Source organism: Populus alba, chromosome 13, assembly GCF_005239225.2.
Source record: "Populus alba chromosome 13, ASM523922v2, whole genome shotgun sequence".
Lineage (NCBI taxonomy): Eukaryota > Viridiplantae > Streptophyta > Magnoliopsida > Malpighiales > Salicaceae > Populus > Populus alba.
In genome coordinates this window covers 12934785-12955834 of record NC_133296.1, presented here as the reverse complement: position 1 = coordinate 12955834, position 21050 = coordinate 12934785, and the positions used below count along the sequence as shown (strand labels likewise).

Sequence of the window (21050 nt, the reverse complement as noted above, 5' to 3'; positions counted from 1 at the left end):
GATTATTCCTCATTTAGAGTCTTTGGTTGTACTTGTTTCGTTCTTCGTCCTCATGTAGAACGAAGTAAGCTATCCTCTCGATCCGCTATTTGTGTCTTTTTGGGCTATGGTGAAGGTAAAAAGGGTTATCGTTGTTTTGATCCAATCACTCAGAAACTTTATGTGTCTCATCATGTTGTCTTCCTTGAGCATATACCTTTCTTTTCTATTCCATCCACTACTCATAACCTGACTAAATCTGATCTTATTAGTATAGATCCATTTTCTGAGGATTCTGGTAATGATAGCTCTCCCCATGTTCGATCAATTTGTACTCATAACTCTGCAGGTACTGGTACTTTACTCTCTGGCACACCTGAAGCTCCATTCTCATCTACAGCCCCTCAAACTTCATCTGAGATTGTGGATCCACCTCCACGTCAGTCCATTCGTATTCGTAAGTCCACAAAACTACCAGATTTTGCTTATTCTTGTTATTCTTCATCATTTACTTCCTTTTTAGCCTCTATTCATTGTCTTGTTGAGCCCTCTTCCTATAAAGAGGCAATTCTTGATCCGCTTTGGCAGCAAGCTATGGATGAGGAACTTTCTGCATTGCATAAGACAGATACTTGGGATCTGGTTCCTCTACCTCATGGTAAGAGTGTTGTTGGTTGTCGTTGAGTGTATAAGATCAAGACTAATTCTGATGGGTCTATTGAGCGATATAAAGCTAGGTTGGTTGCCAAAGGATACTCTCAACAGTATGGTATGGACTATGAGGAGACATTTGCTCCGGTTGCAAAAATGACTACTATTCGTACTCTTATTGTCGTAGCTTTGATTCGTCAATGGCATATTTCTCAACTTGATGTTAAAAATGTCTTCTTGAATGGAGATCTTCAAGAAGAAGTTTATATGGCACCCCCTCCTGGTATTTCACATGACTCTGGATATGTTTGTAAGCTTAAGAAAGCATTATATGGTCTCAAACAAGCACCCCGTGCTTGGTTTGAGAAATTCTCTATTGTGATCTCGTCACTTGGCTTTGTTTCTAGCAGTCATGATTCTGCTCTTTTTATTAAGTGCACTGATGTAGGTCGTATCATTCTGTATTTATATGTTGATGACATGATTATTACTGGTGATGACATTGATGGTATTTCAGTTTTGAAGACAGAGTTGGCTAGACGATTTGAGATGAAGGATTTGGGTTATCTTCGATATTTCCTGGGTATTGAGGTAGCATACTCACCTAGAGGTTACCTTCTTTCTCAGTCGAAATATGTTGCAGATATTCTTGAGCGGGCTAGACTTACTGATAACAAGACTGTGGATACTCCTATTGAGGTTAACGCAAGGTACTCTTCTTCTGATGGTTTACCTTTGATAGATCCTACTTTATACCGCACTATTGTTGGGAGTTTGGTATATCTCACCATTACTCGTCCAGATATTGCATATGCTGTTCATGTTGTTAGTCAGTTTGTTGCTTCTCCTACTACTGTTCATTGGGCAGCTGTTCTTCGTATTTTGCGATATCTTCGGGGTACAGTTTTTCAAAGTCTTTTACTTTCATCCACCTCTTCCTTGGAGTTGCGTGCATACTCTGATGCTGATCATGGTAGTGATCCCACAGATCGCAAGTCTGTTACCGGGTTTTGTATCTTTTTAGGTGATTCTCTTATTTCTTGGAAGAGCAAGAAACAATCTATTGTTTCTCAATCATCCACCGAAGCAGAATATCGTGTCGTGGCATCTACTACCAAAGAGATTATTTGGTTACGTTGGTTACTTGCTGATATGGGAGTTTTCTTTTCCCATCCTACTCCTATGTATTGTGACAACCAGAGTTCTATTCAGATTGCTCACAACTCGGTTTTTCATGAGCGGACTAAGCACATTGAAATCGATTGTCATCTTACTCGTCATCATCTCAAGCATGGAACCATTACTTTGCCTTTTGTTCCTTCTTCATTGCAGATTGCAGATTTCTTTACCAAGGCGCATTCCATATCTCGTTTTTGTTTTCTAGTTGGCAAACTCTCGATGCTTGTAGCTGCTGCATCATGAGTTTGAGGGGAGATGTTAAATAATATCTATGTTGTCTTATTTATTAAGGGTAGAATAGTACTTTCAGTTTAACCTATATATACTTTATTTGTAATTAGGTTAAGACTATGCATTCATAATATACAGTTTATTCAGAATTATAGCCTTCTTTTTGTGTTTGATCTCAATTAGTTTAACAGTCTGGAAGTCATTGATAATATTACACTGATCTTCACTCCTCGTAGTAGATAATAGATGCAATCAAAATACTAATTTCTTCCTTTTCTTGGCCATCATAGAGGACAAATGACTCGCCTTAAAAGTGTTGTAATTTCTTTCATAGGGTAGCATTAAAAAAAATAATTTTTTGTACTTTGAAAATAAATCCATCTATTAGATAGTTTAAAATAAGTTTATATAATTTTAAAACGTAAAATATAAGAGATGCATGCCTCATTTGTCCCCCTTTTCTTTTCTTTTTTTTTATTTCGAAGCACTAATAAAATGCTATCCTAGGAGTATTAAAAGTGTTGCGAGTTTAGAGCATTAAAAGTTTGGAGTATCGGTTATTATTTATCTTTTCAACTAAACATATTAATGTTAATTAATGTTTTCTTTTCCTGTGAATGTTAAACACTATACTAAAAAGATTTAATTTATCATTTAGATGTGTTTAAACTTTGGTTAATTGTTTGCTGCAATCTGATGCTTCAATTGTTATCTACAAGCAGAAGTATGATTTCTTTTTGTTTTCGGCCTTCTGGTCTCTTTTTCACTCTTTTAATTTTTCTCCCTGATGATGGGTGTTTTAAGCCAATTTTCTGGCTTACTAAAAACAAGTGTTTTCAGTCCTTCGGCCTATATATATATAAAACAAGTGCATGTTTTGTTGTTATTTTTAACAAAGATTTGTATTCAATGTTTAATGGCATGATGTTGGAGAAACTTAGATGAAAGATGGTGATAATAGTTGAAGATTCCCTCAACAGAAACCAATGGGAACCTGTAGCTTACCTTCTTCTTGAGCTCATCTTGATGGAAGCAGTGTCTATAAGGTCTTCAAAGCAAAGGTAAGATTATAATATTTCACTCTGTTTCAAATCCTCTAGTGATTCTTAGTAGTAGATTAGTTGAATTATAACCATGTATCAACTTCAGAAAAACCTGAAACATAGGATTTTACTCCTGTTAGCGGACTATAATCGCTCTTGAGGAGTTTTTGTTGAGCGCATTTTTGGGAAACACAAGCAGGAAATGGGAGCAGAGTTCTAAGGCTTCTAGACAAACTGTCACCCTTAGCCCAAAAGTGGCGAGGAGATGATGTCATGGTTTTCAACAGTGGCCATGACTTGGTGGGTTTACAGGGGGAAGTTCAAGCCATAACTTTCTGGTAAACTATAAAGACAAGGTTAGTCATCTAGTGGAATTTGAAAGACAAATAATGTCAAAGTGGATGTCAACTTTTGCAGGTGGGATTTGTTCCAATACACAGGAAAATTAGCAGAGGAGATGATTGAATCTGCATTCAACAAATGCATTAGGACTTGGCCTTGTTGGATCAATCGCCACCTTGATGCGACCAAAACAACCATCGTTTTCCGTGGCATATCACCACAGCGCCAGTGTTACAATACAGCACAACCCATCATGGTTGAATCCTATGTGGCATTTCCTGACCCAGCGAAAGAAATTATTGAGAAAACAATTGGAAGCATGATGATACCAGTGAGATACCTGAACAATACCAAGCTATCAAGAGTATAGAAGAGATGCACATCCAGCTTCGTATGCAAGAAAGCAGCACAAGCTTTTGAAAACTGATCTGCAACAGCAAAAACAAAGGCTCATCGTGATACATGGAACAGGCTCTTGCATGTATCCTTGGTCTTGGACACCACAATTTCCTCACATTTGGTTGTTTGACCTTCAGCGAGAGTTGTGATGTGTCTTGGTTTTTTATTATCAGATCAGTCAACTTGTTATTAGTCTACACTATCTTCATCAGATGCCTCGAATCTAGGCATCCTTCAGAGTTGTATCGTGGCTTGGTTTTAGAATCACTAACAACAAATTTCAAGAAATTCAAATGTAGCAAATCTTGCAGCTCTTAAAACAACTGAAACTTCATGGCGGAAGGAAATAATCAATTCCTTCAAGTGGTTTGGCTTGGAACTCAAGGCATGCACAATACTCACAGGCCATACAAGGTAAATACTTGTGTCCCATGATGTGAGGACATCATAAAAATAACTGAACATAACTTCACAAATTTTCTCCATTATAGAACAGGGTGGTTTTTTTTCTCTGCCGTTTACCGACTTCAGCTGTCGGGAAGAGAAGAAAGTATGCAGAGAAGGGGAATGAAGGTTGGGAGAAATATTAACAGCTGGCACAACATCCTAATCACCCCATTCAACATTTATATACACGTACGGACGTGTTACTAATACTATACACTACTGGTATCTAGACAAGCTCCCATTCAGATTCAGAGGGATCATGAGGTGAGGATCTGTTTGCTTCCTTTATAGACAGAGTTGCCATTACACTTGTTGTAGTCTCTTCTTGAATGGATTTTGGATCACTTCTGAACTGTACAGCAAGCTGCTCATATTCCTTCTTCACTGACCTCTTTCTTGAACTAAAAACGTCCCGAATCTTCTTCTAAACAAGAATGTTGAGAGAAATTATTTACGGGGAGAGAGAGAGCAAGAATGTAAATGATTGATTAAGTAAATGGAATGGAGAGGTTACTTTGTAAGGCTTGTTTTTGCCTTCACGAGGAGCATCTAGTTCACCCCCATTCATCAAAACACAGGTTTCCTCAAGCTGAGCCTTGTCCACTTGTTGGATGATTTCCATGTCCTCTTCAATGAGGGTACCGTCTTTGTCTGAATCTATGCCCCATTCATCTGAGCTTCCAGCAAGTTCAGACCAACATCAGTGAGTATATAAATTAACAAGACAATAGGAAAAACCAGTGTTTATAAATCATATATACAGATTGAGAATTTGATGGAGAAAATAGACTTTGGAAAATATAGATGCCTATACAGGATTGACTTGAGAAGCTGTTATTAGGCCAACACCCCAACCCCGAGATGCATGCATGAGCACTTTTTCCATGTTTTTTCATAAATTTTAGATTTGCAAGTTTTATCTGGCATCATGGCATGTGCATAATGAATTCAATGCTTTCAGAGATGACTTAACATTCACATAAATAGTGATGATAATTGAACTTTGTTCTCTCTTTCCATTTTTTTTCCATTAAATGTTAGAAATTTAATTAAAGAGAGAGACAAAGCAAAGACAGGCGCAAACTATTTTTAATCTTAATCATAAGCTGTACTGTAGCGAGGACAATTCAGGACAAATGAGTATCTCAACGGAAATAAACAGAGCCAACCAAAAGAAATAGACACCCTTCCGGACACAATCAGAAGTATACAATGACGTTCAGGTGTCTACACTCTAGAACCCACTCGTCTCTGTTTCTATAATAACATTAACCTCACCATTCCTTATCAGACAAGTGAGTCAAAGATAGTCATAGTAGGCCATAAATTTAAGGCCAATCTGAGTACCCTAATAAGTGGTCCACCAGTCCCTCTAAAATATTTAAGCAAAACAAAACATACACACATCTTTTACCAAATAAACAGAGTACTTGCATTTTCATGCAACCTTGATCATACGAATGAACAAAATGCTCAAATCCTAAATGACCGAAAAACAGATCCTTGAAACTTATAAAGATAAAAGCCATTAATCTGAAAATTAAATAAAGGCATTAATCCATCAAGGCTTCACAAGAATGTGATCCTAGGGGTGAGCATACAGAAACAAATGCTATCCTCCAGCAGTTTGCATAAAAAAGCTGTCTCAAAATTTAAACCCATGCCCTTGTGCTTGCAAGGCCAGGACATTACCATTTGAACTCAAGCAATGGAGGCTTATTAGCCTATGGGATTAATTTTTGGGAACAAATATTCCAAGTTTTGATACCTAACCACCATTAATGAGCTAGAATTAAAACTCACAACTTTTGGACATTAAGGACACAAAAATTCAATGGTTTAGCAAGGAAAACAAGAATTTTACACAAAATGGGTGGGAAGGAAACAAGTTTATCCCTTTGATCTATTTTCAAATGTAAGATCTTGAATTTCAGAGACTGCGGACATGACTGGCCACAGGGTAAGAGAGTTAGATACTACCTATAACAGAAATTAAGATTTGTCAGATGGATATAATCCATGGAATTATACTCAACCATACAACACTCATGGGCACCGCATAAAATGAGGTACTATATTAACCAAAACGAAGTTTATATCAATCAATCCATTGTGATTGAAAATTCAAGTGAAATAATGTAGAGAAACTTTATGTCATGATTGACACTGGATAATAACTGGAATCGGGTTTTATACAACTTTTTCAATGTTTAAACTAGGTACAATGGGAAACAAAGAACATGATCAACTGTGGATACAGGAAGATTTATGCAACCTTGTTGCAGTATTATGTTCGTACACCTCTACTGTAGCAACCGAGAAAATAACAGAAAAAAACCTAAATAATGCTAACAGCTAAGCTGATCAATCCTTCCTTGAAAACAGAACAGCCATAACGCAAGAACAATAGACCAACATCTGTGCTACAGAAACAAGATACCAGAAAGAAAGATGATGAATTTATGCTATTTAGCAGTCTAGAGAGTGCACAGATTTCCAGGTTGAATGGGAAAGAGAGAGAGAGAGAGAGAATTTTGTTTTGACGTCATTATATCTGCTACATGTATTTTTAGTGATTGCATTATATCTGCTGCATGTATTTTTAAGTGCAGAAACGCAACAGAAGCATACCTGAATTAGACACAAAATCCTCCTCGTATGCAAATTTGTTAGTCTGCATATTCCCATTTGCAGAAAAGTGTGTCATAGAAATTAACCCATTGTTTAAACAAACACCTGCAGCTGCCAACAAGAAGTCAAAAGATAACATTCTACAAGGATTGGAAAAAGTAAATAATCAGAAAGAATGGTGCAGAAAACTCACCATTTGATTCTTCTAATAGGATAACACTGGAAGGCCTCCTGTCTGTTCCTTCATGCCTGCCAGTTTCAGTTATATTACCCATATCCAATGATGGTTTATAGAATGAAATATCAAGCATGTGCTCCCTTGCATTTTCAATCTCTTTTTTACTTTTTTCTATGGAGAAATACTCTGTAAATTCAACAGACCCTGGAGTTATAAGTCTTGCATTCCAGTCACAAGATGCTTCCAGATTTTGATCAGAAAGTTCAGAAATGGTTGGGTATCCAATCAGATGTCTACTCGAAGGAGTGGTGATCCCTGATGTCTCTTTTGGAGACACATTCTTGCAATTAGAGTTTCCATGCATGTCCAGGTTTGATTTATTGGACAGACTTCCTTTACTATGTTGCCTTGAAATTCTTCTGATAGATATCCTTTCACGTACTGGGAGACGGTCAGGACCATTATCAGTAGTCATCTTTGAATACCCAGTCAACAGCCTCAAATCATCAGCCTTCTCACATGTTTCTTTCGCACCATCATCTGGCTTCAGGTGGACCCCAACATCAGCTCCCAAATCTACAGGCAACTTAGAGACTGCCCCATTTGCAGGATCCTCTGAATCTGGAGAGCACAAATCTTGCATGACATCCGAATAGAATTTCCTCACATTACCACTAACAGTCTGCATCTGATTTTCCACATATTTAACTGCTTCCTGTCCAAAACAACAACAATAACCAAGCCTCAATCCCAAATAATACAAGTAGCCTGAGGAAATAACTAGCTTTGGACAAGTCAATTACTCAATTCCCAGTGACATATCAACCAAGCCATCAACAACTGGATGGAGACAATAAATAGGTAACACCCGGAATGGAAACACACATCAAATATTAGAGTTCAAAGGAGATATCATCATCAATCTCTTTCCAAGAAATAAAAAAAAATGGTAAAGGCCAATCTCATAAGAAAGACACAACAGTACAATAGTAACTTTGGAAGAAACTGCACTGTTCTTGCTGGTCATTTGCTTCCAGCTGCCAACCCGTCTCATCTCAGCAGTTTAGGGATACAGACCTTAGACTGGCCTTGAGCTATAAGTTATTAGTTTCAGGTCAAATTATGTAAAAGGAGATACCTCGCACATAATTTCTTCCACTTCCAACAACCTAGCTTCAAACTTCTGATAAAAATCACCAACCCATGTTATCCCTTTCAGGTCCATAGCGATCACAAATTTGCCCCGCAGCAACAGGTGTTAGAATTTTAACAACGAATTATCAATTGTTGATTTCTTCAGCAACAACTTATCCATGCTAAAATTTGATTGCAGATTATATAAATTAGTAACGGATATTTTATTGTTAATCATCATTACTAATCAACAATGTATATTTTGTTGTTGATCCATTGTTAATTAGCAATGGAAACTTTGTTGCTAATCCGTTGTTGATTTGTCCATTAATTATTTTTTAAAACATGAATTTTTTAAATTATTTTTTCCATTTTTTGATTATTTTTTTAATTATTAGTGGATATTTCAAAAATTGTAGATAAATATATAAATAACATAAATTAATACTAGAAATTATTTTATCAATAATAATAAGTCAAATAAAAATAAATTTCATAATAAATTTCTAAATCTTGTTAAACTTACACCAAAATAGATAAGTCACAATTTAATAAATATGTTCTATTATAAAAATGACGGTGGAAACGAACCAAAACAATATTAACCATCATAAGGTAGGATCGATTTATGGTGGTCGAGGCCTGGGTTGATATACTGGATTAGATAATAAGTGTCGTCATTTATGGAGCCATATATAATGACATAGATGAAGCCATAGGTGTCAACATACCTGGGTCCATATTTGATGCTCAAGCTTGGTATCCCATGTTACTAAGAAATTTTTTTGATAGAAGTCATCTTCTATTGTAATAATAAAATATAATCATTTCTTTTCTTTACTTGCTCTTTTAATGCCTGAATTACAAAAAAAATTATATATTAATTTATGTTTTCAATCAATTAAATGGTCATACAAACTTAAATGCCTTCACTGGAAATTCCTTTAATTCCTTCTTTTCAGTCCTCACTTCCCTAAAAAACTATTTTTTACATTAATTGTATCTAAGAGGTTCGTACTTCATTTTGGTCTTCACTATAATAAAAAAAACTATTTTTTACTATATTAATACTCTTTGCATCTAATTAAGCTATGATGTGCATAGAAAGAAAGAAAGAAAGTGGGAGTTACCATCGCACAATAGTTTAATAATTTCAAATTTATTATTAATTATAAGTGAAAAACAATAATACACAATCTAAGAAAACACCAAGAATCCCACTCAAAACCATGAAATTCCATTTTCCACAAAATCCATCTATGATAAGAGAAGTCTCTTATAATTTCGTTAGATTTTCATTATATATGGATTTCTGCATCCATCTACCAAAATATTCAACTACCTATCACATACACCCAATTCTACAATGCTAGTTAATTTCATCAACACATAATTATGTCTAAAATAAAAATGTATAATCTCATACCTTAAACTCTTTAAGGAGTTCATCTCTATTATGCTAGTGTTAAGAAATTAAAAAAAATAAATCAGCCTATAATGAGCAGGTTTAGCATTGCAAGAAGACTAATAAGTCGAATTTCCCAAGTAAAAGTTCCATATTTATCATAGGAATTAATTATTTTGATGCAACATAGATTGAATTGATGAAACACTAATATGAATGTAGCAATTTCCTACCGTTCACATTTCTCATATTGTTTTTGGTCAAATTTTTGTTCATAGTAAAACAATATACCTAATATATGTTTTACTCTAAACATTCATTCACCCCTCAAAAATAAATCACCTTTTCCCAGCTTGGTGATGTAAGGTGTATGAGATATAGAGGGCCAATTCTATAAGAAATGTCATGACATTAAGATGACCTTCTAATGCCTTTTTCTCAAGTACGTGTATGCAAATAGGATAGGCGATTGGTTAATTCATGGATGAATGGGTGAAAATGACAATCACAAGGTTTTCTGTTAAAAAAGGAACAAAAGTAGTCGTCAAGGAGAAAAAATATTTGACTTTATTTATCTGTAAATTAGAGAATTAAGAGTGTAAATTTTCTGCTCAAAACAAGATGAGAAATGTAAAACATTGATGATGAACAATTTCATTCTCTTTTCTCTATTATGTCTAACAATACCAAACAAGAATAATTTCACTGGAGAGAGGTTGATGATGAAGAAGATGAGTGAAAATGATGTAGTATGCAAAAAATTGTTAACCAACCAAACACCTTTCAAAGCACGCGAGTAGAATCCAAGACCTAACTTTTATTTACGGGCCTTGACACACATTACTCATTTCTCATCTGAAAAAAAAAACACACATACACCCAGCAAAACAAATCAAAAACCAAAACCCTAGAAAAAACCTCACTACCTAAACAAGCAACAATGGAATCATCACAAAACTATGAAGATAAAGAACATTACATTAAGAATTAGAAACATTAGCATGTGATAACAGTCATATTTAACAAATTATTTGCAATAGATCTACAAAATTATTTTATAAAATTAGTTAATAAAACAATAAATATTATCTCTAAATCACAAATACAATCTCTCAAATATGGGTTTCTGATTATACTTGCTATCTTAATTTGTCACACCACATTTGTTCTTTGTAAGATGGAATCCTTGGAAGCGCAGACAAATGATGTTTTTGAAAAATGACATCTTGGGAACATATATTCATGGAGAAGAATTTGCAAGAGTGACAAAGATTAGATTTTTGGAGAAGGAATAAAAATGAACATATGCGTTAGGGTTCTTTTGAAGAATGAAAGGAATTTTTCTTGAGATTTGTATTTGTCAGCTGTGTGTGTTTTTTTTTTTCAAGATGTACATGGACCAATTAATTATTAACATGTCATTATTGTTTAATGTTTTTATGTAAAAGTCAAAATCTAATTTTTTTGTGTTGGCTTTGAAGTGTTGCCATATATAGGCCTGCTAAAAAATAACCAAAATTATTAGTAAACATTAAACAATATGGTAAAATCATAAACATGGCTTTTTGTTACTTGTTTCGTTCATCATGGTATGATAATTTTCTAAGATCGGGATTGACGCAGCAATTGTATCACTATTTCGTTAATTTTCAATGTTTCTAAATTAATTTTTAGATTATTTTAACATATTAATATCAGAAATAAAATTTAAAAATAAAATAAAATATTATTTTAATATGTTTTTTATAAAAAAATCTTAAAAAACAATATCGGCTGCGGCAACAAACACCACCCTAAATCCCTCTCCATGCAGGTTGTCTCATGGATAATCATTCTACTGTGGATGGGTTTGGGGCCCCAATTCTACAAAGTTTCTTCTTTCTTGCCTGTAATCACAAAATGATTGCTCACATCAAATTTGATAGCTAGCCGCCCTAGATTTGGGTTTGTTTTATTTTTTATTATGGCGTAGCAATTAATTTTAAGGGCTTGAAAAATTGACCTTGTTATAAACACATTTTAGTGATGGAATGTATTTTTTTATTATTATTATTTATATAGGGTGTTCGGACCAACTTGCGTGAAACTCGACTAATTTTCACGAACCCTGAAATTAACGACAAGATAAGCTTCCAGTGGTCATTAATATTGGCAATTATAGGGTTCGAATCTAAGATTACAAAGACAGTAAATTTCTTGATCTCAAGTTTTTACTGCGAGCGTGTTTGGCAGTGTGGTAGCGATTTCTTTTTAAATAATTTTTCGCGCCGAAATGCATGTCAATGATTTTTTTTTATTTTTTAAAAATTATTTTTGATATCAGCACATCAAAATGATTCAAAAGGTACAAACCGTATTAAATTTTAACAAAAAATAAAAAAACTTTTAAATTTTTTAAAAAACATGTTTTTCAACCTCCAACGCTACCTAAACCACCTACTGGATGGTTAAGAAACTTTCAGTGATGAAATGGAATTTTGCTGATTAAGAAACTTTCCCAAAGCATGGCTTCTTTTTAAATCAACTAATTAATTTAATAAAAAGGAATTATATCTCCTAAAACATCTTCATGATGGCATGTAGGACCCAAATGTTGAGAAAAAATTGTCGTGCGGGGTGTCAATAATGCCGCACCGAAAAGTAATTAGTAATTAGTAATTAGCAACCATTTATCATCTGCTTTATGTGAAGGCACCAAATAGGCCATTGACTGGTCGCAGAGAGGAATGTATTGAACCCTTTTTTGTAATTAAGACTTGAGAAATAGTTGTGTAAAATCAGCTGCCGACTCAATCGTAAACTAAGTTGATCAAGCCATTTATACATCATCGTGAAAATATTGGTAATTGTTTTTTTGAATGTTATCGGAAATATATTTTCTAAAATATATATATAAAAATAAATTAATTGTGTATTTAGAAATGTAATACAAAATATTTTTAAAAAATACTTTCTGTTTGATAATATATCAAAATATTTTTATTTTTAATATTAACAAGTTAAAATCATCAAAAAAATACTAAAAAAAAATCAATACAATATCTTTTTTTAGGTAGTCACAATTTTAAAATGCATCTAAATATTCAATATCAATGATTGATTTAGAGGTTCAATAAAGAGCTTTTTATTTATCGTAAACCTGAGTGGGGAAGAATATAAGAAAAATATCGAAGATTCGGCTGAAAAGGAAGGTACGTGGCTTCAAATGGAGCTATAAGGGGGTTGTCACAGTGTATGCTGCAAACGGCTGGTCCAGCCACTTGAGTGGCATTTAATAAAACTTATAAAATGCGTAATTTTTTTTATTTTTATTTCCTTAATTTATAGGCAAGATATAACTATGAAACTTGCTGTGTTGTATTGTGTTGTCCTCTTTAGAAACTCTCAATTATAGCAGCAGCCCTAGTAATAATTTGATTTTGCCAAACTCTGTTCTTGAATATCACGATGCCATGCGTTTTTAGGAGGACAATTGATTAATATACTACCCTTTTTATGATAAATTATTTAATTATTTAATCTTATTTGCAAGTGAATTTAATCTTCATATTATTATTTAGAGTTTGTTTTTTAAAAAATAATCATAAAAAATAATATTTTGTTAATGCATTTTCTAAGTGTGTAAATGGAATATATAACATTGAATCGAAGAAATAACGGTTGTTTTTTAAAATATTTTTTATTTTAAAATATTTTGAAATATTGATTTTTTAATTTTTAAAATTTATTTTTAACATCAACATATTAAAATAATCTAAAAATACTAAAATTTTAATTTAAAATAAAAAAAAACTTAAAAACAAATTAATTTTTTTAAAAATATCTTTTAAAATACAAAAACAATAATATTAGTTGTTATATACAAAAACGTCTTTAGAAAAAAAAAAAAATCATGTCATATCAATTACACCATGACATCATGGGCTTGGGCCCACCTAGCAAATGAAGGCCAGTTTCTAATTGGACCTTTGTGCTAGTTTATTCCTGTATTCAAGTGGTGATGGATTTTGAAGTTTCAACTTTCATAATGCAATGATGTGATCTTTGAAAGGCAAACGACTTTACGAGACAGAAAGGACAAAGCCCACTCACTCTCAAACGGGTTAGTAAAGGACATCCGGGTCTAGAAGACTGCAGCTGAACCTGCCGTGAAATGGTGGCACGTGGAGGAAAGTGGAAGTTCTGTAGCCGGAAAGCTTCTTCTGGGTTCGTTTTGATTAACAGGCTTCCTCCATGCCTTTCAAAGTATCAACAGACAGCAGTTAAGCATGTTGGGCGGGGCCTTATGAGAAGGCCGGGCCTCCTTCAGAAGAGTGACATGGGTTGTACAAAGTCCATCTTAAAAATCATGGTTTGAAATAACATATGAGGAATTATCCTGCTCCTCTCCCCGCATAAATGAAAATGGATCGTCGATAATTTTATATATCAAAAGAAGCACAACTTGGGATATACTTCATATATATATATATATATTTGGAAAATTAATTCTTACAAAACATAAACGAGAATAGTTTGATGGCTAGTTTGTTGTGTTATGTAAATAATAATAATAAAACAAAACATTAATCATAGCAGAATTCATAAATTCACACACCAAGAGAGATTCTTACAAAGCTTTTTTACACGTGAAAATACATATAAATGGTAAAAGGATTGTGCCTCAGAAACCATGGGTATATGCATGGCCCTTAGGCAGTTGGGTGAGAAGAGTCCATGGCTATGCCAAAGAGACCTTCTTCGGCTTCTGTGTCTCTCTGCATCCTTATGTATCCTTCCTCGCCCCAGCTAGTGCCCCATGAATTCTTGACAAGCCAATATTTGGTACCGTCACTGGTTTCTCCATAGCCAACTGCTGTAACACCGTGATCCAACTCAGTTCCACACGGTCCTGTGAAAACACCACTTGAATAGAATTGAAAGTCAGAGCCTCCTGCATCAATGGAAACAGAAGTTGGCTGATTGGCCACAGCCTTCAACAACGCTGCCTCACTGTTAGCCGGAACACTTTCATAGCCGGTTATCTTGGCTATGCGGGATGCCTCCTTTTTTGAGTTGCAAGTCCCATCAGCTGCCTGGTAAGGGTAGTTAGCGTCAGTTGTGATGCCATGGTTCTTGATTATGAAATCAAAACCATCTTCCATGAGACCACCCTCACATCCTTGATCCTCACCTTGGGTGTCGCAGTCTACAAGCTCTTGCTCTGATAGGGAGACCAATTTACCTGTGGTAAGTTGATTGATGCGCTCGGTAGCTGCTACGGTGGAGAAGGCCCAGCAGCTGCCTGTTTTTGTTCCAAACAAAATCAGCATCAATGATGACATTAATTCATGAACATGTAAGATCTAGTATTTAGCATAAAATTAATCAGTGGCAGGGGGAAAATGCTTGGTGCAGTATTAAAGTTTACCGCACTGTCCTTGGTCCTTGATAGGAGTAACAGCACCTTTCTTTCTCCAGTCCATGGTAGCAGGAACAGCAGTAACATTTTCATACTTGAATGATGTTACTTTCATTGGCCTTGTCTGAAGTGGCCTCCTATAACCCTTACGGGCGACCTTGAGCTCTTCATTGGTTAGGTCTGCAAATTTATTAACACTTAGCTTATAGGGTTTTTTTCCAGCAGTATTGAATGATTCTATGTATTCAACATTGTCCTTGAATATCTCGAACCGTCTTTCTTTATCTGCAGCATCTGCATAGACCTTTCCGTAAGTTGCCATCCATTGCTCATGCCTGGCAGACATGGATGGCTCTTGGAGCTCCCGAGAAGCTACTTCATAAGCCCACGTTCCCAAAATGAGGATGAATGCGAAGAAACATTGCCTTTTGCATATCGAAACCATGGTTTATCTAGATGATGTAGTTAATCTGTGTGAGCTAGAAATGAATGAGCTGAACATACGCAGCAGACCTCTATATCTAGTATGCTAATGTTCCTGTTTGATTGCTTTATGAATCTGTATGCACTTGTTTAGGAAGATGAAGACACCTCCCATGCTTAGATCAACCGGCAAATTGCATATGATTTAGATGGCCGGGTAGTAGTGTACCGTGCAGTCTGCTCTGATACATGGCTAAATATTTTTTCAACTATCTAAACGTGTTTTTATGGTACAAAACAAAAAATATAACCTAAAGGAAATGATTTTTTGAGTATTTAATAATTGCGTTGACAGTAACTGTAGTCTTTAGTCTTGGCAGGATCATGCTGCCTCTAATATTGTCAACTGTGTTCAAATTCATAGGCAGCTTATACTAACTTCAATTGAAGTATCTAAAAATTCATGTGAAGCATGTCTGGAAGTCATTGATAATATTACACTGATCTTCACTCCTCGTAGTAGATAATAGATGCAATCAAAAAACTAATTTCTTCCTTTTCTTGGCCATCATAGAGGACAAATGACTCGCCTTAAAAGTGTTGTAATTTCTTTCAAAGGGTAGCATTAAAAAAAATAATTTTTTGTACTTTGAAAATAAATCCATCTATTAGATAGTTTAAAATAAGTTTATATAATTTTAAAACATAAAATATAAGAGATGCATGCCTCATTTGTCCCCCTTTTCTTTTCTTTTTTTTTATTTCGAAGCACTAATAAAAATGCTATCCTAGGAGTATTAAAAGTGTTGCGAGTTTTAGAGCATTAAAAGTTTGGAGTATCGGTTATTATTTATCTTTTTCAACTAAACATATTAATGTTAATTAATGTTTTCTTTTCCTGCATGTGAATGTTAAACACTATACTAAAAAGATTTAATTTATCATTTAGATGTGTTTAAACTTTGGTTAATTGTTTGCTGCAATCTGATGCTTCAATTGTTATCTACAAGCAGAAGGATGATTTCTTTTTGTTTTCGGCCTTCTGGTCTCTTTTTCACTCTTTTAATTTTTCTCCCTGATGATGGGTGTTTTAAGCCAATTTTCTGGCTTACTAAAAACAAGTGTTTTCAGTCCTTCGGCCTATATATATATAAAACAAGTGCATGTTTTGTTGTTATTTTTAACAAAGATTTGTATTCAATGTTTAATGGCATGATGTTGGAGAAACTTAGATGAAAGATGGTGATAATAGTTGGAGATTCCCTCAACAGAAACCAATGGGAACCTCTAGCTTACCTTCTTCTTGAGCTCATCTTGATGGAAGCAGTGTCTATAAGGTCTTCAAAACAAAGGTAAGATTATAATATTTCACTCTGTTTCAAATCCTCTAGTGATTCTTAGTAGTAGATTAGTTGAATTATAACCATGTATCAACTTCAGAAAAACCTGAAACATAGGATTTTACTCCTGTTAGCGGACTATAATCGCTCTTGAGGAGTTTTTGTTGAGCGCATTTTTGGGAAACACAAGCAGGAAATGGGAGCAGAGTTCTAAGGCTTCTAGACAAACTGTCACCCTTAGCCCAAAAGTGGCGAGGAGATGATGTCATGGTTTTCAACAGTGGCCATGACTTGGTGGGTTTACAGGGGGGAGTTCAAGCCATAACTTTCTGGTAAACTATAAAGACAAGGTTAGTCATCTAGTGGAATTTGAAAGACAAATAATGTCAAAGTGGATGTCAACTTTTGCAGGTGGGATTTGTTCCAATACACAGGAAAATTAGCAGAGGAGATGATTGAATCTGCATTCAACAAATGCATTAGGACTTTGCCTTGTTGGATCAATCGCCACCTTGATGCGACCAAAACAACCATCGTTTTCCGTGGCATATCACCACAGCGCCAGTGTTACAATACAGCACAACCCATCATGGTTGAATCCTATGTGGCATTTCCTGACCCAGCGAAAGAAATTATTGAGAAAACAATTGGAAGCATGATGATACCAGTGAGATACCTGAACAATACCAAGCTATCAAGAGTATAGAAGAGATGCACATCCAGCTTCGTATGCAAGAAAGCAGCACAAGCTTTTGAAAACTGATCTGCAACAGCAAAAACAAAGGCTCATCGTGATACATGGAACAGGCTCTTGCATGTATCCTTGGTCTTGGACACCACAATTTCCTCACATTTGGTTGTTTGACCTTCAGCAAGAGTTGTGATGTGTCTTGGTTTTTTATTATCAGATCAGTCAACTTGTTATTAGTCTACACTATCTTCATCAGATGCCTCGAATCTAGGTATCCTTCAGAGTTGTATCGTGGCTTGGTTTTAGAATCACTGACAACAAATTTCAAGAAATTCAAATGTAGCAAATCTTGCAGCTCTTAAAACAACTGAAACTTCATGGAGGAAGGAAATAATCAATTCCTTCAAGTGGTTTGGCTTGGAACTCAAGGCATGCACAATACTCACAGGCCATACAAGGTAAATACTTGTGTCCCCATGATGTGAGGACATCATAAAATAACTGAACATAACTTCACAAATTTCTCCATTATAGAACAGGGTGGTTTTTTTTTCTCTGCCGTTTACCGACTTCAGCTGTCGGGAAGAGAAGAAAGTATGCAGAGAAGGGGAATGAAGGTTGGGAGAAATATTAACAGCTGGCACAACATCCTAATCACCCCATTCAACATTTATATACACGTACGGACGTGTTACTAATACTATACACTACTGGTATCTAGACAAGCTCCCATTCAGATTCAGAGGGATCATGAGGTGAGGATCTGTTTGCTTCCTTTATAGACAGAGTTGCCATTACACTTGTTGTACTCTCTTCTTGAATGGATTTTGGATCACTTCTGAACTGTACAGCAAGCTGCTCATATTCCTTCTTCACTGACCTCTTTCTTGAACTAAAAACATCCCGAATCTTCTTCTAAACAAGAATGTTGAGAGAAATTATTTACGGGGAGAGAGAGAGCAAGAATGTAAATGATTGATTAAGTAAATGGAATGGAGAGGTTACTTTGTAAGGCTTGTTTTTGCCTTCACGAGGAGCATCTAGTTCACCCCCATTCATCATCAAAACACAGGTTTCCTCAAGCTGAGCCTGTCCACTTGTTAGGATTGATTTCCATGTCCTCTTCAATGAGGGTACCGTCTTTGTCTGAATCTATGCCCCATTCATCTGAGCTTCCAGCAAGTTCAGACCAACATCAGTGAGTATATAAATTAACATGACAATAGGAAAAACCAGTGTTTATAAATCATATATACAGATTGAGAATTTGATGGAGAAAATGGACTTTGGAAAATATAGATGCCTATACAGGATTGACTTGAGAAGCTGTTATTAGGCCAACACCCCAACCCCGAGATGCATGCATGAGCACTTTTTCCATGTTTTTTCATAAATTTTAGATTTGCAAGTTTTATCTGGCATCATGGCATGTGCATAATGAATTCAATGCTTTCAGAGATGACTTAACATTCACATAAATAGTGATGATAATTGAACTTTGTTCTCTCTTTGCATTTTTTTTCCATTAAATGTTAGAAATTTAATTAAAGAGAGAGACAAAGCAAAGACAGGCGCAAACTATTTTTAATCTTAATCATAAGCTGTACTGTAGCGAGGACAATTCAGGACAAATGAGTATCTCAACGGAAATAAACAGAGCCAACCAAAAGAAATAGACACCCTTCCGGACACAATCAGAAGTATACAATGACGTTCAGGTGTCTACACTCTAGAACCCGCTCATCTCTGTTTCTATAATAACATTAACCTCACCATTCCTTATCAGACAAGTGAGTCAAAGATAGTCATAGTAGGCCATAAATTTAAGGCCAATCTGAGTACCCTAATAAGTGGTCCACCAGTCCCTCTAAAATATTTAAGCAAAACAAAACATACACACATCTTTTTACCAAAAATAAACAGAGTACTTGCATTTTCATGCAAACCTTGATCATACGAATGAACAAAATGCTCAAATCCTAAATGACCGAAAAACAGATCCTTGAAACTTATAAAGAATAAAAGCCATTAATCTGAAAATTAAATAAAGGCATTAATCCATCAAGGCTTCACAAGAATGTGATCCTAGGGGTGAGCATACAGAAACAAATGCTATCCTCCAGCAGTTTGCATAAAAAAGCTGTCTCAAAATTTAAAAACCCATGCCCTTGTGCTTGCAAGCCAGGACATTACCATTTGAACTCAAGCAATGGAGGCTTATTAGCCTATGGGATTAATTTTTGGAACAAATATTCCAAGTTTTGATACCTAACCACCATTAATGAGCTAGAATTAAAACTCACAACTTTTGGACATTAAGGACACAAAAATTCAATGGTTTAGCAAGGAAAACAAGAATTTTACACAAAATGGGTGGGAAGGAAACAAGTTTTATCCCTTTGATCTATTTTCAAATGTAAGATCTTGAATTTCAGAGACTGCGGACATGACTGGCCACAGTCCGGGTAAGAGAGTTAGATACTACCTATAACAGAATTTAGATTGTCAGATGGATATAATCCATGGAAATTATACTCAACCATACAACACTCATGGGCACCGCATAAAATGAGGTACTATATTAACCAAAACGAAGTTTATATCAATCAATCCATTGTGATTGAAAATTCAAGTGAAATAATGTAAAGAAACTTTATGTCATGATTGACACTGGATAATAACTGGAATCGGGTTTTATACAACTCTTTTCAATGTTTAAACTACTTACAATGGGAAACAAAAGAACATGATCAACTGTGGATGCAGGAAGATTTATGCAACCTTGTTGCAGTATTTATGTTCGTTACACCTCTTACTGTAGCAACCAAGAAAATAACAGAAAAAAACCTAAATAATTGCTAACAGCTAAGCTGATCAATCCTTCCTTGAAAACAGAACAGCCATAACGCAAGAACAATAGACCAACATCTGTGCTACAGAAACAAGATACCAGAAAGAAAGATGATGAATTTATGCTATTTAGCAGTCTAGAGAGTGCACAGATTTCCAGGTTGAATGGGAGAGAGAGAGAGAGAGAGACTTTTGTTTTGACGTCATTATATCTGCTACATGTATTTTTAGTGATTGCATTATATCTGCTGCATGTATTTTTAAGTGCAGAAACGCAACAGAAGCATACCTGAATTAGACACAAAATCCTCCTCGTATGCAAATTTGTTAGTCTGCATATTCCCATTTGCAGAAAAGTGTGTCATAGAAATTAACCCATTGTTTAAACAAACACCTGCAGCTGCCAACAAGAAGTCAAAAGATAACATTCTACAAGGATTGGAAAAAGTAAATAATCAGAAAGAATGGTGCAGAAAACTCACCATTTGATTCTTCTAATAGGATAACACTGGAAGGCCTCCTGTCTGTTCCTTCATGCCTGCCAGTTTCAGTTATATTACCCATATCCAATGATGGTTTATAGAATGAAATATCAAGCATGTGCTCCCTTGCATTTTCAATCTCTTTTTTACTTTTTTCTATGGAGAAATGCTCTGTAAATTCAACAGACCCTGGAGTTATAAGTCTTGCATTCCAGTCACAAGATGCTTCCAGATTTTGATCAGA

At 35.1% G+C, this 21050-nt stretch overlaps 4 protein-coding genes and 1 long non-coding RNA gene across 7 annotated transcripts; 2 read left to right on the top strand and 3 right to left on the bottom strand.

Moving 5' to 3' along the window:
• Window positions 1-2988: 2988 nt before the first annotated feature.
• LOC118043674 (protein trichome birefringence-like 38) lies at window positions 2989-3795 on the top strand. The gene is made up of 2 exons (XM_035051713.1): window positions 2989-3101; window positions 3501-3795. Exons 1-2 carry the CDS (start codon window positions 2989-2991, stop codon window positions 3793-3795), a joined length of 408 nt encoding a protein of 135 aa, XP_034907604.1.
• A 582-nt stretch (window positions 3796-4377) lies between these two features.
• Window positions 4378-8346, bottom strand: LOC118043634 (uncharacterized). 3 transcript variants are annotated; one of them, XM_035051654.2, is made up of 5 exons: window positions 8219-8346; window positions 7096-7795; window positions 6903-7013; window positions 4786-4943; window positions 4378-4695 (listed from the first exon to the last, which is right to left on the bottom strand). In XM_035051654.2, the coding sequence occupies exons 1-5, from the start codon at window positions 8303-8305 to the stop codon at window positions 4498-4500; spliced, it is 1254 nt and encodes a 417-aa protein (XP_034907545.1). In that variant the 5' UTR covers window positions 8306-8346; the 3' UTR covers window positions 4378-4497. The 3 variants fall into 3 exon arrangements, with proteins under 3 accessions (XP_034907545.1, XP_034907547.1, XP_034907548.1); XM_035051656.2 differs by having other exon boundaries at window positions 4378-4692; XM_035051657.2 differs by having other exon boundaries at window positions 6903-7007.
• Window positions 8347-14147: 5801 nt separating this feature from the next.
• On the bottom strand, window positions 14148-16048 carry LOC118043635 (senescence-specific cysteine protease SAG39). Its single transcript, XM_035051659.2, has 2 exons — window positions 15030-16048; window positions 14148-14903 (listed from the first exon to the last, which is right to left on the bottom strand). The coding sequence occupies exons 1-2, from the start codon at window positions 15463-15465 to the stop codon at window positions 14311-14313; spliced, it is 1029 nt and encodes a 342-aa protein (XP_034907550.1). The 5' UTR covers window positions 15466-16048; the 3' UTR covers window positions 14148-14310.
• A 634-nt stretch (window positions 16049-16682) lies between these two features.
• LOC140954411 (protein trichome birefringence-like 38) lies at window positions 16683-17489 on the top strand. Its single transcript, XM_073403831.1, has 2 exons — window positions 16683-16795; window positions 17195-17489. The coding sequence occupies exons 1-2, from the start codon at window positions 16683-16685 to the stop codon at window positions 17487-17489; spliced, it is 408 nt and encodes a 135-aa protein (XP_073259932.1).
• Window positions 17490-17926: 437 nt separating this feature from the next.
• LOC140954291 (uncharacterized) lies at window positions 17927-18565 on the bottom strand. Its single transcript, XR_004686677.2, has 2 exons — window positions 18480-18565; window positions 17927-18389 (listed from the first exon to the last, which is right to left on the bottom strand). It is a non-coding gene; the product is annotated as an uncharacterized lncRNA (long non-coding RNA).
• Between the last annotated feature and the right edge of the window lie 2485 nt (window positions 18566-21050).